Source organism: Vanessa atalanta, chromosome 1 (genome assembly GCF_905147765.1).
Source record: "Vanessa atalanta chromosome 1, ilVanAtal1.2, whole genome shotgun sequence".
Taxonomy (NCBI): Eukaryota; Metazoa; Arthropoda; class Insecta; order Lepidoptera; family Nymphalidae; genus Vanessa; species Vanessa atalanta.
Window position 1 is genome coordinate 4,595,803 of NC_061871.1, and position 18,235 is coordinate 4,614,037.

General features: G+C 36.4%; 1 protein-coding gene across 1 annotated transcript in view; it reads right to left on the bottom strand.

Annotated features, from left to right (window-relative positions):
• The window catches only part of LOC125066782 (insulin receptor-like), a 63,199-nt gene that overhangs the window by 3,144 nt on the left and 41,820 nt on the right, over positions 1–18,235 (bottom strand). The window contains exons 4-25 of the mRNA XM_047675052.1: positions 16,624–16,735; positions 16,153–16,287; positions 14,583–14,724; positions 14,262–14,440; positions 13,971–14,114; positions 9,580–9,739; positions 8,221–8,365; positions 7,842–8,062; positions 7,361–7,535; positions 6,963–7,201; positions 6,647–6,823; positions 6,082–6,308; positions 5,501–5,660; positions 3,149–3,343; positions 2,873–3,027; positions 2,589–2,759; positions 2,257–2,505; positions 2,093–2,181; positions 1,776–2,007; positions 1,444–1,662; positions 1,282–1,362; positions 953–1,199 (exon numbers count right to left, since the gene is read on the bottom strand). Coding sequence (XP_047531008.1) covers positions 953–1,199; positions 1,282–1,362; positions 1,444–1,662; positions 1,776–2,007; positions 2,093–2,181; positions 2,257–2,505; positions 2,589–2,759; positions 2,873–3,027; positions 3,149–3,343; positions 5,501–5,660; positions 6,082–6,308; positions 6,647–6,823; positions 6,963–7,201; positions 7,361–7,535; positions 7,842–8,062; positions 8,221–8,365; positions 9,580–9,739; positions 13,971–14,114; positions 14,262–14,440; positions 14,583–14,724; positions 16,153–16,287; positions 16,624–16,735 — 3,854 coding nt within the window. The remainder of the gene's footprint in view (positions 1–952; positions 1,200–1,281; positions 1,363–1,443; positions 1,663–1,775; positions 2,008–2,092; positions 2,182–2,256; positions 2,506–2,588; positions 2,760–2,872; positions 3,028–3,148; positions 3,344–5,500; positions 5,661–6,081; positions 6,309–6,646; positions 6,824–6,962; positions 7,202–7,360; positions 7,536–7,841; positions 8,063–8,220; positions 8,366–9,579; positions 9,740–13,970; positions 14,115–14,261; positions 14,441–14,582; positions 14,725–16,152; positions 16,288–16,623; positions 16,736–18,235) is intronic.

An 18,235-nucleotide genomic window follows, 5' to 3' on the forward strand; every position in this document is an offset into this window, starting at 1 on the left:
CTACGAACCACAAATAAGTAGCAAGTATTACTTAATAAAAAAAACTACAATATGATAACAATAGAAATTCAAAAAGCTTTTATTTAAACATACTACAAAATAAATACTCTAATATAAAAAAAATAATCCCGCTCATCACTACAAAATGATGATGAATCAACTTCCTACTAACCTTCTATACTAGAAGCGATAACGTGAGGTAGCGACACATAAACTTTTATTTTACTACTAATAAAATAATTACGAATAATAACTACAACGGCCATTGGTCAGTCAGAAAATGATAACACATCGACAAATGGTGTCAACGTTACAGCATGCATACCGTTACTTACAGTTAACAGAGTGCAGCCTGCTCGGCGCACAGGTCTGGCACGTGCGGACAAACAAGAATCAAATATTACTACATATCAACTCTACATCTAAATTTACTTTTCTGTTATCATTTACTGATATTAACCAAAATGTAATCACGAATACGTTCAATTTCATATTACTTAACAAAATTACTGTTATCAGAATCTTTGATCCCTGCCGCGACGCAACATTAGAAAACAAGGTGGAACAGATTAGGAACCTAAAAAAATATATATTTAAAACACTTTCACTCGCCAAATGGATAACTAAGCTTAAGTATCCATTTTAGTAACTAAACCTCGTCTATTTGGTTAATTTACTTGACAGATAAGTTTATAAGACTAGTGACTCGGCAATGTACCATTTCGATTCGGTATTTAGTTACGATTAGTATCGATTAATTATGTTGAATATTTAGGTTATATATATATATATTTAGTCATAAATAAGACGACCAAATACGATTAGAAAGTTTAAATATTTGTACGTATTGTAAAGTTTTTTGTCATCAGTGAGATGTCGAAAAGTGAATAACCAAATAGACATTATAATATGGAAAATGAACGATATACGCATCGGCTGTCACTCGACTCACCTGACGCGGTCCGCTGCAGCGCGTACATCTCCTGTCCCTGCGGAGTGTGGAAGAAGGAGCGGTGCCGAAAGTAGGGCTGGGCGGAGGGCGCCAGGTCGGCCACCAGCTGCAGGAAGGAGGGGCGCGCGTGGGCGCGGTGAGCCCAGCACGCGCGCATCAGCTCGTACAGCCGGTCGGGGCAGTGCTCGGGCCGCTCCATCACGCCGCCCTCCACCACGTACCGCACCACTTGCTCGTTGGACAGCCCCTGGGACACGCAGGCAGTGAAATGGAGATACAGATTAAGGGAGACCAGCGACGATTTTACTGACACACGGAACAGAACCTACCTGGTACGGCTGCATGGCAAGCGTAGCCATCTCCCATAACACGACACCGTAGCTCCATATGTCGCTGTTACTCGAAAACACCTGTCAAATAAAAATACGTCACAGGTTATTATTAGCTCCAGGGTATATAAGCTATGATAAGTAAAATATAATAGAGCTCACCCCGTCCTTTAAGCTCTCGGGGCTCATCCACCTGACGGGCAGTAGGCCCTTGGTGCCTTTCCTATAGTAATCAGTCTCATAAATGTCTCTGGTCATGCCAAAGTCGCCCACTTTCACGGTGAGGTCTCCGGCCACCATGCAGTTACGCGCCGCGAGGTCGCGATGCACGAACTTCTTCGCCGATAGATAGGCCATACCGTCCGCTATTTCTATTGCCATCTGAAATTAGAAAATAAATATTTATTATATGGAAATAAATATTAAATGTGAATAATAGTGAGCTATTTGTAAGTAATAATTGGAAGAATATCTAGAAAAGAATGACTCAGCACCTGTAGGATATTCTGCAGTGTGGGCGGCACGGAAGCCGGACCCTTCTTGGGTAGAGAAGACTCCGCGTCGGGGCGGTGCGAGCGCAGGTATGTCTTGAGGTCGCCGTGCTCCATCAGCTCCATCACCACCAGCGTAGGCTGTCCGCGCGATACCACGCCCAGGAGCCGCACCACGTGGTACGTGTCGAAGGCTTTCATCACCGACGCCTCGTTGAGAAACTCGATACGCTCCCTGGCGAACGGATATTGTTTGAGCACACTTTCGATGAATACACGTAAATAATCGCATCGATCCACTACACAGTCGAAACACTCACCTGTCAGTTGCGTGTTCATTGACAGTTTTCACAGCGCATCGAGTTTCTGGTTTACCTTTTTCTATGTTCTTCACTAAGCCCTCATACACCTGCAGATTAATCGTCAAATTTAACGAAAGCTTAAAAGGTTGAAAAAAGTGCGATACACGAAAGCGAAGACTGACCATGCCGAAAGAACCCTGGCCAAGCTCCCGGATGAACTCGACGCTGCTGCGCGGCACCTCCCACTCGTCGGGTACGTACACGGTGGACACGTACTCGGGGTTGACGCTGGCGAACAGCTTGGGCGCGTCGTTGGGCGGCATCAGCGCGCGCCGCGCCGCCCACGCGCCCGCCGCCACCAGCGCCAGCAGCGCCATGCAGCCGCCCACCACGCCCCACACCCACTCGTAGCTCAGCTCCGCCGTGCGCTCCTGTAGACGTGTGACTCCGACATGTAATCGTTGATATTTTCATATTACGATCTCTTCTAGACTGGATTCGAACGTTTACTCACGGGTATAAAGACGTAGATGTCGGTGGAGACGTTGCCGGCGCCGCTGAGCGAGAGCGGAGTGACCCGCAGCGAGTAGTTCCCTGGTGCCAGATTGCGCACGAGCACGCCGCGTCCGTTTAGCTCGTAGTCCTCCGCGGTGATGCAGCTCGCCAATCCCATCTCCTGCGTAGCCTATCCAAGAAGTGGGTGATATATATTTATGCGGTATAACGCCGGAGAACGCTTAAGACTAAAATAATACATCATTAATATATAACACTATTAAAAGAGTCGCGTTAACACACCTGATTATTATCCTCAACTCGCGAATGATGAACATTATATGCTACGACAAAACCATTGGGATCCTCGGGAGGCTGCCACGTTACGTTAACTTCGGGCAAAGTTTTATTAGATGGCAATACTTCGGCGTGCATGTTCCGCACAACATCAGCGTTCACTGAAAAGTATATTTAAAAACACCAATGAATATTTTTATCTCAGGATACCAATTCGTCGATTATATGATAAAAATGCTGTTTCACAAGCGAAGAAATCTCAAGTAGAAGAGCAAGACTCACGTCTCTCCAGAGTCCGGAAGGTGTAGTGCGCGCGCTGCGAGCACCGCTCGCGCTCGTCTATGTGCCAGGTCTCGTTCTCGTGGCGCTCGCGGCACGCCCAGACGTTGACCGTGTACCACGTGAAGTGCCGCAGGTTGTCAACCGTCAGCGAGCGCGCACTGCCCTCCAGATCGTAGTACAGAGTCTTTACGTACTCTGCGAATACACACGCAATGATCGAATTGAAACTTCATGCGAAGTGAGTATTAAGAATAAATGATTTATGAATAAATTACCATATATTACACTTCGAATCATTATCACATTAAAACTATTCTCCGTTTTCATTTATAAGACATATTAAATAGGTTGCGTTTAATTCACCATATCATAACTTTTTTACAAAATAGTACGACTCTCATACTTTCATATATAATGTTTCTACTTTTCTTCTGATTTAAAACCGACGTTACAACTACAGTCATCTTAAATAAAATACTTTATTAATCATTAGATAACTTTTATTAATAAACTAGATGTTACCCGTTTGCTTCACTGGATAAAAAAGGTGGCAAGATTAACGAAATTCAAACATGAATAGCCTACAGATACGGACGATTCCGCATCGATTTCAATTAGTCATACCGTTACGTTCAGTTTTCAGATGGACGCACAGAGAAAAAAAAAACATTACATATGTACGAAAAAAAGTTTAAAACTTAAATCAATGAACCTTCATATTATATTAATAAGTGCATTTACAATAGAGTAAAAAAAAAAAAAAACATTTTTTTATTAATTTAAATTACCACGTGCATAAAACTAACAGTCAATACACACATATATTCCTATAAATTAAAATAAATCATGCTAATGTAAAAACGAAAAGCAATTACGTATTTTCATAGCACTTTTATATCATGTAATAAATGTTTTGATATATACGTATAATTAAAATATCGTAAAATATTTACGAGTACAACCTTTACCCATAGATATGTCGTTTGATAAATTTATTATACTACGGCATGCAACTTAGTGTGGACGCGACAGTTCAAGGATATGTATGTATATTATTTAACCTGTCGAGTGATCCTTTGCGATGCAAGCGTTATACTGGCGGTGACTGCACTCTACTGAAATATGAATATGACGGGGTGATTGTTAGATGATGATGGAAGCAATGTGTGCAAGCGTAAGACGTGTTTAAGCTAAAATGGCCCGATGTTATGGTTCAAATATGATTATGAAAAATAATATACAATTCGACCGGTATAGGGCTATTCATTTATTACGTAAGAATATTTTCGCTTGTTTTCGACCCACTCCCTCCCTATTATAAGAAAAATAAGAATAGTCCGACCTTCCCTTCCCCCTTTTTAATATTTATTACATAAGAATCTAAAGAAAAAAATGAATACACGTTTGGTTTATTTTAATGTTTATGTTTCAAAGAATCAATTTTTTTAAGTATTTATTTCAAATGTACTAATAATCTTTATTTTTTTCTCCCCGTTGCCATGGAAATGGAAATATTGTTTTAAACCTTTACGCATCCGAGCGAACCTCGACAGTCATACCTTTTTCAAATATTTTAACTTAGCGCATTTTTTTTATCTTACGTAAGAACTATCGAGACTCATTCCCACCCCCTTATAAGAAAACATAAGACATGGTCCAGCCCCCTCCCCCCCTAAATCGTCTTACGCAATAAATGAATGGCCCCTATGCATTGGCCAAGGTAAGTAATGTAAATTTTGATCATGCTGAAAGGTTTAAGCTATTACACTTTCAACGCGAACTTATGTAAATATAATTTAGTATTGGTTAATAAGTTCAAAGCATTACTGTTAAAGGAAGAAAAAAATGTGAAAAAATATAGTATAGAAGAGCAAGCTATTAGCAAATGGAATGAGGTATGTATATAAAACAATTCGATTAACTTCTTTTTTCTATTAATTAAAATAGACTACAGCAAGATGAAATTTTAAAATAACAAAAATTAACGCGAGTCTTTACAAAAAACATGATTTTTATTTGTTCTTTAATTTACTATGAGCATTTCATTTCACAAGTTAGATTTTATATTCACGATTTGTAACTCTAGCAGTTTAATAACTTATACAACTTGTAACTTATAAATTAAGATTTTAACAACATGAAAGCTACATAAATGACATGCCATATTTTATTGGTGGTCAACCTTAACTTAATCAATGATTTTTCATAGAAATAATATGAAAATATTCTTATCGATATTACTAGACGTGGTTCTCAAAAAATAGAGTAGACGACAAACCTTAAACGTAAAAGTGATCGAATCGGACGTAACCTCTATAAGAGTGTTTAAATTATAAATCGAATAAAACTTACTTCCTTCCGTTGCGTTGGTGTTATTCTGTCCAATGAGCGGTACGTGCGGATCGCCGATGATGACGAGCATACTATTGACGCTGTCATCTATCGAGCGCCGGAGTCTTTTCGCCGCTGACTCGTTGGGCAGCATCTTGGGTCTCTCAGTTTTCACGTATACCTGAATATATTTCATGTTCAAAAGTTTTCCTACCGTTTTATTCGTTCACAAGCTTTCAATTTATATAAACGGTTAATAAGAATCGGAGAGGAAAGACAAGATTTTAAAAAAACTTAGACTTAATAGTGGCATGATGCCTGGTCTTACAATTTGTCCTAAATGACATTTAAAAACCAATAAATTGTACTTTCAATTATAAGTCCTAACAATTTGAAAATAAACAATTTTAATTTCTTAATTTTTCTTTCCTGAAATTTGGTTTCTCTTTATTTCTAGTTGTCTAAATTTTTTTCTTCTTCCTCATATTCACCCACCCGCTCTCTTAAAATCTCCCAATACATCTTAATTCCTGCTTAATTTAGGGAGAAAACTCGCCAGTTGGCATCACTGGTCGCGACGGTAGACACGTGCACACGCTTACATGGTTCTGAAGCGAGTTTTCAAAGTTGATGGTCTCGATGCGCTCCTCCTCGGCCAGCGAGCTGAAGCGCGTGGGCCGGGCGTCGTCGCGACACGCGCACGTCCCGCTGGCCACGTCGCCCGTGCCGCCCGCGCCGCCCGCACCGCCCGCACCCCCCGCCGCGCCACCCGCGCCGCCCGCGCCGCTCTCCTCGCCGCGCACCGCAATCAAGTTCACGAGCGCGCTCGCTGGTGACCACGAGATACATAATTAATCCATACTATTACGACATCTTTTGCCATGATAGCCGTAGTCATAGAGAACGACGTTCTCTTTTTGAACCGGGTCGGTTCGTAACAATCATTATTTATATCTAGATTATAAAGTACTACTATCGCAGGTTAGTTTTTGTATGTGGTGAATTTGTTTAATTAAATTTAGCAGTCAATACACTCCAAGAGATATATTTTACCTTTTTTGGGATACTATTTGGTTGGGTGATTGTATCTCAATTTCAAAGTTTAAATAATATTTACAAATTTATAAAATCGTTTTCTATTTTAATATTAGAGAAGATTAAACTTACGATTGCCACAATAGTTGACGTTGAGTGCCAGTATCTTGGGCCGGTTGTAGTTATTGGCCTGTATCTCGACGTGGTAGAAAGCGATAGTACCGTTAGGCATAGACGGCGGCTGCCACTTTATTGTTGCTGAATGCTCCTTAAGGGACTCCACTGTTAAGCCGAGGGGTGGACTTGGAGCTGCGAGAAAACGTCATTATTACTACTCAGGCTTCTATAAAACTACAAAGGTGCAAGTAAAAGCTTCGAAACATTCAACAGCTTTCAATTATAATCATATAATCGTCTTATATAAAATAAAAGTATTTTGGCAACTTACGTCCGGGTAGAGTCTTGAAATATATAATAGGACTCTGCGCGCCTTTCCTGTCTTGCAGTGTGGTGTACGTCTTGACATATGCCGCGTATCGAGTAAAGGGAGTGAGTTGAGTCAGCGGGTAGAAGAGCGGCTGGTTGTTGTTCTTACAAGGGCTCTGCATGATGGATTTCTTGTCGATGATCACCGGCTGTGTGCTACTATTACGGACTTCGTCCACTGTCGTGTCCACAACGTTCCAACTGAAATTGTCAACTGAATAAATACAGCACTTCCACATGTAGATTATTCGAGAATCTCGTTTAATAAGTTAGACTTAGATTTAATAACTTAGAATGCTAACCATATTGTCAGAATCTGATTCAGTGGTGTCAGATTCTGTTAAATGGATGAATACTTACGTATCAGAGCAAGCGTCACGCTGACCGTAAAGCGTGACATTGGATTCGGTAGCGATGAAGTATATGGAGTAGCCGAGCAGCTTGCGTGAATCTGACATGCAGTACATGTTCCACTTGAGAATGGCCACGCGTTGGAATATCGAGCTCACCTTCAGATGTAACGTGTCTTGGTAACCTGTTTAAAAGTCATAAGTTTTTATATGCAAGGTAAAAAAACTAAAATCGATATCTTCTGCTACTATCAAAAATCATAGAAATTTGTAGCGACTAGAAGAGGTTGAAATTTCGCATTTGAAATGTTAAGACTTTTAATTTTTTTTCCTCTACTCATTACTTCGTACGACTTTGAAAATTCATATAAAATAATAAAATTCGTAAGAATGTGTATATAAGATAGAAAATAACGCAGTGTAGAGCCATCTTCAAGATTACCTCGCCTTTCTGACGGCCTTCTTGAACTACTTACACGTATTCTACTTACAAGATGCCTGGTCTCCATTGTTATCTTGCGACACTTCGATTTCACTGAAAGTGGACACTGGATCCTTTGTCATGGTCTTTAGTTGTTGTATTTGATTGTAGCAGAGCTTCGGATTGAAGTGTATGAATAGACGTCCCTTCGCTATCTCTATTGACTTGTGCGTCGACCAATTCCATAACATTTCCAGATTTGGATTGTTGAATATGTACAGGCTCTGTCCTCTAAAGAAAGAATGCATACGGTTTTATATTATACTCGACACCACATTTCAAACGTAAATAAATCAAGGTCAAGAATTTATTAATTAATACAGAGGAATTTGACGTTAAATTAATATGTAAGTTTAACGAGGTCGTCTTTGGGGACATTACAGACTCACTTGTTGTCGGAGCTGAGCCCACCGATGCGTCTGAGGCTCTTGAGGAACATCAGCGACACCAGGGGATACGACCGAATCACACGCAGACTGCCGTCTATCTCCCGGATAGCCCCTAACGCCGCTTCCAACACTGTCATGGTGTTACCTGATGGTGATGATACATGACAACATTATTTTTTTAAAATCATAAACATATAATATCTAGAATTAATATTATAAATAATGGAAAACTACCATAATATGTTGCTGCATTCAAATTTCTTAAATGAATTAAAAATGTTAAGAGTAGACTGTTTTTACCCTTAGTATAAAATGTCTACTACTAAATAAACCAAGTCGTTTGTATTTTATTGACATTACATATTTTTAAATTAATCATTAATACTATTTAAAGCGAATATAAAAGTTTATTTTAGGGAGTCCACCGGGACTATTTTTATTCACAATTATATAATGTTATTCTGTTAAATACCTCTTTTACAAAATAATTAAATATACATAAATTAATGATTTTTTTTATTGAGTTATTAACTTTTTATACGACAAAATAGATACAAAAGGATTTCGGTGATACTAATACATACAATATGTTTATTTTGTAAACAAATTGTATGTAATTTGCTGCGTTTGCCGCCCTAAGAAATATCAACTGTTCCATAAACACCTAACAAAGGGAACTAAGATGTTATGACTTATGTTCCTTGTATTATTAAACAGCTTTGGGTTTATTTGTGTGCGGTGTTCGGAATTGTTTTAGTTTCCGATTCCATGAGAAAATTTGGTATAACTGATGTAAATTCTTTTACATTAACCCTTATTTACAAAAATAACTAAAAGGACGAAATTAAATGGATCATAACCTCAACCGGAATGTGTAGTTTAAAATTAAAATAATAGTAAATCTAGTCCAGACTCCTAATAAGTCACCGGTAAAAACGATCCTATCATAATTGAAAACAAAAACGCAACCTCTACTTATTTTCCAATACCATTTGATACAAATCCTCTGGAGTAACGAGTCTAAATTAAAGAGGTCGATGTGATAAAGTAAGTAGACATAACACTTTACGTGTACGACTTTCTGAGCTTGCCATATTCAAAACTGCAACATTTCGCAAGAGAGAAACCGTAGTTAACTTTTCAATAACTTGTCAACTTATTATTTGGTAATGTATTTTCATTAGAGTATTTATTACTTATTATTACTTAGCATTGAATCAATGTACAACCACCGTATTTATTATGTTTTGTCGCAAAAAGTTAGTTTTCAAAAGAACGCATTATAATTTGTTTGAGTACGAATTTCTTTATAACTAAGAGTCGGTAACTGGTTTAACATAATGCATGGTAATTGCTCACCTCCGCCGGCCCGCAGCGTGATCTCCAACGTCCCCTTGACGTGAGTGCAGCCGCGGAAGTGCTCTGCGGATGTGACCGAGTCGATCTTGCCGCCGAGACACTCGCGAACGCAACCCGATAGTGGACAGGGCTCGCACGTTGAGTTGGATAAGTTGCCCACCTGAATCGAAATTACAAAAATATTGTAACATAAGGGTACATAATATACTGTATCATTATAAATAATAAATGTTGACCTATTACGAAAAACAATTTCTAATCGGCAGTTTCACTGTCTCCCACAAAAGTTTTCTAGAAAATTAATCTAAAATTGTTTTTTTTTCTAGTTACGTCATTAAATATCCATATCGAAATCAGTTTAGGCGTATTTTTTTGTTTGTAGGTAATCAGCTTTGTAGGTAAAGTATTAATATAAGGATAACTAGCTTAGTTACATTGTGTTCAAGCACAATAATAAATTACATGAAGCTTGTCTTGCATGCAACCGCAATCACATATATAGTATTATTTATGTTCTGATGGAAAAGTATTGGCTATTTATATAAAATAAAACAAGATGGCTACGTCGTTACTTTTGTTAATTAGGTACTATAGTTCTAACTATAACTAATTCACTGCAGTGAAATATATTTTTGTTAAGTTTTAAGTGTTTGCTGTCTAAACAGCGTTTACGCTTTGTTTACGATTATTTACGTTTTTTTTATGCTATGGGTAGATGCACGAGACGAAATGGGCTATCTGATGATAAATTGACCCCACCGCTCATAGACAATGGCGCTGTAAGAAACATTAACCATTCCTTACATCACCAATGCGCCACCAACCTTGGGAAAAAATATGTTACGTCCCTTGTGCCTGTAGTTACACTGGCTCACTCACCCTTCAAACCGGAACACAATAATAATGAGTACTGCTGTTTGGCGGTAAAATATCTGATGAGTGGGTGGTACCCAGACGGGCTTGCACAAAGCCCTACCAAGTGGTAGCACCTATGACCTATGTGTTATACAACAATTATACATTAACCTGATAGAAATATTTTTTTACCATCATGTTCTAAATATCATTTAATTATATATACAACGGAACACAACTAAATACAATAAATAAAATCTTTAATTTAGACTCTCTAAATAGAATGGGGACGCCTACGCACACACATACATTTTAAGGAATAAAACTTGAAAGAAAACAGGACGTGATTTGCATCGTGGACTCAAATCATACATTCACTGGTATGAAGTCAAAACAAACTCCAACCTTTGACGAAAGTTCCTTTCTAACCTAACTATCGAACTGATTTAGCAAACACTTATTCGAAGCACGTGACACGTCGGCACGATTCTTAGTAAATAACACGTATACAATAAGGAAAATAGGTCCACCAAATTTACTGTTAAACGTATTAATAAATAATTCTAAATATACAAAGGTATTTCTTTCAGAAATACACAGAGGATCAACTATTATTCTATTATTGTGAATTTAAGTATTTCATTTTGAATTTAGTTATCCCAAAATTTTGGGAAAATGTTTTGAATATTAAACGGGTTGATAAATATAACTTTTTGTTTCGGGACGTGTCTGAATTAATGTATTATAATTTACTCATACATAACTTGTGAAGACGAAGCAAATACGCCCATAAACTTGAGGGGTTTTCTAGTAACAATAGAAAAGGTCCACTACTAGCTAGCTAAACACATTTGAAATTTCAAAACGATACGACAGAGTTGGTTAAAATTAACTACCTAGTCTATTCTTCTCGAAGTAAGAACAAAGATAAACAAACCTTAGATTTACATATTTCTTGCGATTCGATAATAGCTCATCTATATTGTGCATTACTAAGAATTTTTGATCAATATATCTTTATTTAGAATACAGCACTATCACACTTAACTACTCATATCCAAGTTCCGGGGACTGTTTCGATATTTTTACTTAAATCCATAGTAAATATCATAGATTTAATCAAGCTCTCGACCAATGATATCGCGGCAATTCGCTGTCAAATGTTGTTTATTTGGCCTGTTGTGCTTGGAATAAACTATAGGTTTGTTAACATACTGACTGTTAGTTACATGTTAAAACAAACTTTTTACAAATAATACTTTTAATATACAAAAACACCTATTCTTAAGCTAATTTATTTAAGTTTATTATATTTTAATAATAAACATCTCGTCTCTATTTGCATCAAATTAGTTATATTTTTACATTGTAGGTTTTCAATGTTCAATACATTTTCAATAAATGGTTTATATATTTAAATTAATGCATTATGTGTCGTATATTAGGCTAACCTTTCAATCACAAGGATGAGTGCACACAGACTACCAATTACATTACTTCTTAGAAATTGCTGTTCTGCAACCGATTTAAAGTCGATTAAACGAAACGTCACATGTTTTGGACAGCCGAATGTCTGCATTTTTAACTTGATAAATGCAAAAATACTCTAGACGGTTGTGTATTTTTGCATTTGGTTGCGTAATTTTGATTGGTGATTTCTGCACCAATTAACTCAAAAGAAAAAATATATAGACGTCATAGACCAGCAGATATAATATATTGAAATAGATGGTTATTAAAAACTTATAATCAACGAAATTAATAAATAAAAAAATAAATATTTTTAATAATAAAAAGCTGTGGACGAAATACCGTCGTGTATAAGTGATCGTCAAAATTAACGTATTTCACTAATATATTCATGATAGGTGACACTGTTTTGTTGAAACATTTGTATGTGTAATATCATAAATTGTATTAATTAGAGATAGTGTAATTATCTCTGAATTGATAAGTAAAGACCTATTTTTATTTGACCTTAGGTGTAAAATTCTGTCGCAATTGCGTCACGAGTTCACAACGGTTTACGACTGTAGCAAAACTGTAAAAATACTACAATGTTTATTCATATGTCATTCAACTACAGCATATTACTACGTAACAAAGTTAACTGACAGCATTACGTTGCAGAATATTCCTCGTATTTAAAGTCACGTGTTTGTAAAATTTTATACAAACAAATTTAATTTTATTGCGTTTATACATAGAATATTCTCTTTTGATATGAAACGTCTTTGGGCGCAGTGAAGCATCGTACAATGTTTCGAATTTGAGTGCAACGTAAAGCATGTAGCGTTCGAGTGAAGCGCGAAAGGGCTTATCTCCTGCAACGTTTATTGAGTTCTTGTACATTGTTTTTATTAAATACATTCGATAACTTGTTGCTATAATGAGCATGATTGTTATCAAGAACAAAACGATTCATTTAATTTTTCTAAGGCGGCTGCTCCATAAGGAGTGTAACATTTTTACGGTTCATGTATGTATTATTACACCAGCAAAACTTTTAAATTTCTTGAACGCGGCTGAATTCCCTCTATTTTTCTTTCGTTTTGTCTCTTTCTGTTGTATAGGAACGGTGTTTCATATATTATTTTTCAAAGTAAGTTTTGTGTTATTGATGAAACTTACACGGGAATTTTAATAACAATTTTATTTCCTGTCATTTATATATATTTGAATTTTGTTAATTAATTACATTTTGTCCGTTATTTAAAACAAGTATAGCGAAAGCAACTTCGTCCCAACCGGGTGTCTCACGGCACTCCTCTTTTCTTAGATTAGAATCCTTATATCATCCTTGATAACATTGGCTATAAATTCGTTCATTCATTGCAGTCGTCTGTTTTCAATTATTTAAGGTTATAAACTATTTATATTGATGGATTATGGACTGGTAAATGGCAACTTAATAGACGAGGTGACATTTTTAGATAGCATCTGATGGTTCGTTTCTTATAGGAAACGCAAGTAACGATACTACATATATCCCATGTGACTACATTTAGAGAAACCGACAATCTTAAATTTGTGAATAGTCTGGCTTGCTAAGCTGTGTCTCAATGTTTTTATTTAAATACAATACGTAAAAATTACAACAATACTTAAGGAATGGTCTAGGTTGCTAGAAAGTAGAAACAGTGAATTCATTATCCAGTCCGCGTTAAGTCAATTACAGAGATAAACTATAAATACTCTTTTAGCATATTTGATAGTCTATGCAGTAATACTTTTTTTAATGTATTTACATTAGCATACATATAAATTTCGGTATTCGTAATTAAGCGGATGGAACATGTATAAATAAAAAAATGGCGATTCATACCGGACACGCATCTTTAAGTGCCTAATTTGCAATTTATCTCGTGTTCTGCGAAATACATCTTATTTTTACGTTTAATTTTTTATTTATTTATTTTATTTTCTTAAGTTATATAAATGGCAAGGCAAGGTGTGAGCCTACAGCGTCATGAGCGTTACGAATGGTCATAACGTATTTGAGTAGAATATATGTACATGGGACAACGCAGACTCACCTCCATGTATCCGTTAGGGCAGACGTACACGCAACGGTTGTGCAGGATCTTGTATGCGCGGATGTTGGGCTCCGCGTCGCCTGCGCTGCTCTGCGGCGGCGGCGACGAGCGACACTCCTGCTCCGTCACGCAGCGGCGCGACAGCTGCAGAACAACGACATCTCATCACATCGCACTATGCAGAATTTAGTGCAGTTTTCTATTGAATATGTAAAGCATTACTTTATTGAATTACACGCGAATAATATATCTGTCACCGTCTCTCGTCACACGGCTGGTAAAGATAGTCACCTCGTATGTGTTTGCGGGACAGCGCTCCATGCAGGTTCGCTCCTTGCCGTAGCGGAAGGAGAAGTTGGCGCAGACGTGGCAGTCGCTCGCCAGCGGTCCGTCGCAGCCGCCCGCGCACGCTGGATGGCAGCACTTGCCGTCTTCGTAGCACGCGTGCATGCCGCACTTTGGTGGGCAATCTGTGATTGATACAAATCATTTACAATCTATTTCCTATCCGGCTTTCTATTAACTTATTAAAGGCGATTATTGATTTGATTATTAACCCATTATATATGTAAAAATTTAAAGTGTATGATTTTAAATATATTTTATAAGTACCTCTTTTTTGACAGTGTCTGTCGTCCCAGCAGAGGAGCCGTCCCGTGAAGTCAGCTGGACATTGTAAGTGAAGCTGCCTGTGATCTTCCATGCGGCTTTGAGCGTTAGGACACAGGCCACAAAGTCGAGTGTCATAGTTAGACTACAAATTAAAAAAAGTTCAAATAAGTAACGTAATTATTAAAATGTTTGTTTCTCTTTTGTAAATGGTGATACACGTTGTTTTCCTTAAATAAATAAATAATGTTTGACGATAGTCGTATATAATAATTATAATAAGAGAAAATATATTCTATTCTATATTAGACTATATGAGTCTATTATTCTTTTAGAAAAAACTCATTAAGGGTCTTCATTGTTTGTATATTGTACGCTATTTATTTCTTCTACGTATTTTTCGATATAGACGCGTTACAATAAAGACTAACTGTAATAATGTGTGAAATGTAATTAATTTCTTATCATTAACTATAAAAGGTACAAAAATTCAAACAATGTATCTCGTGTAACATAAAAATAGTATAATTTCAAAGGAATCTAACATATGAATATGGTACACCTTAAGCGGAACTAATAACAAAAAAAATCCCACGGTCCCTGTCCGAAACGAGTTCTGTAAGGAACTTTATAGTGGCCGAGAACCGCAACGCAATATCGTCGTTACATACCACACGCCTGCCATGCTGGTATGTAATGCACATAGCAGAACATAAAGCGAGCCTTGAGCTTCGAATCCAATCCTAACCACTAAATAAATATTTCTCAGAAAAAAATACGACGAGCAAATATTTCGTTTCGCACAATCAAAAAATGGTATACCTAAGTGCTTTCTAATTTTCTCGGAATGCATGCGAGAAGCGACCGTGGTGAACTGTCAATATTTTACTGATATAAACTTTCCTATTCATAATAAAATCACGTATCTGGCACGTTTTTATATTACAATATAACGGCCATATCATTTAGCTGTTAGTATGATTTAATGAAATCTACAAATGTTTTAATTTTAAAGTGTTATTGACATATTTTTAGTGATATATTAATGATTCCATTCTCTTTGCATGTCAAAATAATTATTTTCTGACATCTTACGGTATACAATCGAAAAGCAACAGATCGATTCATTCAAATACAACCAAGGAGTATACGAGTATAAACTTCCTAAGGAAAATCGGATTAACTTAATCATAGCCTATGTGTTGAACGTCATCATATTATTTTGGGTTATTAATATTGTTGATTTTCTATTAAAAAGGTGATGTTAAAAATCTATCTATATGAAAGCGAAATAACTCACTGATTAATCATGAAGTCTTACAAACTATAGTTTACCTACAAACTTGAAATTTGGCGGGTAAGTTCCTCATAGGATGTAGACATCCGCTAAGATTTTACGAAACTCCACCTCTAATGGGGGTAAAACGGGGATAGGAAGTTTGTGTTTAGTAAATTTCGCGCGGGTAAAGCTGCAGGTTCAGCTTGTAACTGTACATAGTTCTTCAGTGTACATTAAAGATTCAGGAGAAAAACTAGATAAATATGAAATAAAATAATTAGAATGTATACTTACTTTTATAATATTATTCTCAGGTCCTTCGACGTTGATGCGAGACCAGTCGATGGTGTTGGCGTAACAGAGGCGGTCGTTATTTTGGATGCGGACAGCACCCCTCTCTATCCTCGAAAGCGAACGAAGACCTAAAGACTGTGCATGAAAAAGTGAACTTCAATTACACATAAAAGGTTACAAGTTTTGTTCTTTTGTCGGTTTTTCAAACGACAGAGGTAGTTCTTTCCCAAATTGTTGTACAACAGTAAATTAGCATTTGAAATCGTATTCTAACTATCGTGCGTATGTTTTATTTTTTGTACTTTTGATTTAATTTGCATTGAGTGTAAGATCAAATCTATCAATCGACAAAAATATTTTATATTTATTTAGTAAAATAATTGCGATATCTTTTTTTGATATGAATTTGAACTATAAATTAATTGAAACTACATTCAGAATTAATTAATATTACTACATAGCCAGACTTACCTCAAGCCCTTCATTATCGAATATAACCAGAGCAAAATCCTTGAATAGCTGCATGCCTCGTATCACAGACAGATTCGGAAACAGATCGCCGAGGTTACGTACACCCTTCAATCTGAAAACAAAATAACTTTGTTAACAAAACTCATTTTAGTATCTATAAAATCTCTATATATGATTTTAATTTTGCTGACCAAAAAATCAGGACCAGAAGCCATAGCTTCTGTGTTTTCACAGGCATGGAAATATAAATTTGAAATTACTTGGTGGTAGGGCTTTATGCAAGCGCGTTTGGATAGACCACCCATTGATCATATATTTTACCGCCAACAGCAATGCCTTGTATTGCTGTGACCCAGTTATAAGTAAGCCAGTGTAACTACAACCCGGTGGGACATAATAATTTAAATTTAAATAATTAAATTAATTTAAAGGTTGGTGGTGATGCATTAGAGATATAAGGAGTGATCAAAATTTCTTACGGCGCCAATGTCTATGGGCGTTGGTGACCACTAACAATCAAGTTAGCCCGTTCGCCTACCTATTTACAATAGTACAAGTCTGAGTAACAGCTTCGTTACTGATCTTAAGCACATATAAGAAAATATTATAATAATTACCAGCCCAAAGTATCTTAAAAATACTAATCACATAATAACTTGCATTTAATGTCTACTCTGTTAATGTAAGCAATGCTAAAAAGCTCTTATGCCAAAAGGTAAATGTGGCCTTATATAATAACATTGGTGCTGTTTCATACATTTCAACATGGAAGACACTACTTTGAAAAAAAAAAATTAAATATATATAATATTTCGACAATACCAAGATGAGTTTCAAAACTTAAACAATAGTTATAATTATAATGCAAAAAAAATAAAAGCCACTTGAACTTAGAAACTCTTTTGACATATTAGTATAAAATATTGCATTGATACTCTGTTCTAAAGTAATGCTCAGCTTACAGGAAACATAATGACGTAATACATACTGAATTTAAATTTAGCGTATATAATTATATTTATATTTAGATCTTATTATCATGTAACAAAATTAGTAATACGATTCTTGCGATGACTTAATTATTCGAAAATACATGAACGCCACAACTTTAACGTTGATGGTTAAATATAAGAAACATTACAACAAAGAAGTTATAATGTCGCATCTCGAGGCCCTGGATTCAAAAAAAGTCGGGGCGTTAAAAAAAATCGCAGTGAAAGTCTGAAGTCTGGAAGTTAGAAGAGCGTAACTCTTGTCTTGGAAGTCAAGTAAAGCCGTTGGTCCTGCGCCGAAAACACTTTCCGATCGTGTCGGATTTGTCCATCCCATTGGATCATGATCATAGAGGATATATGATTATGATCTTACAAGACTTAGAATTCAACGATTTACGATGACATTATGTTAAAGCCTATTATACACTATAAGAAATAGAAGAAGGGGCAATAATAAACAAATCATTGATTTACATATTCCATGCGATTAGCTTTAGCTCGTCTTAATGTGCATTCAAATAGCTCTTGATTGATATAACATTTTGATTGTTGCCATTTTCTGTTGGGCTTTCCCAGAAATACTATCTATATTCCCGTGTAACCTTGATTTTATAGTC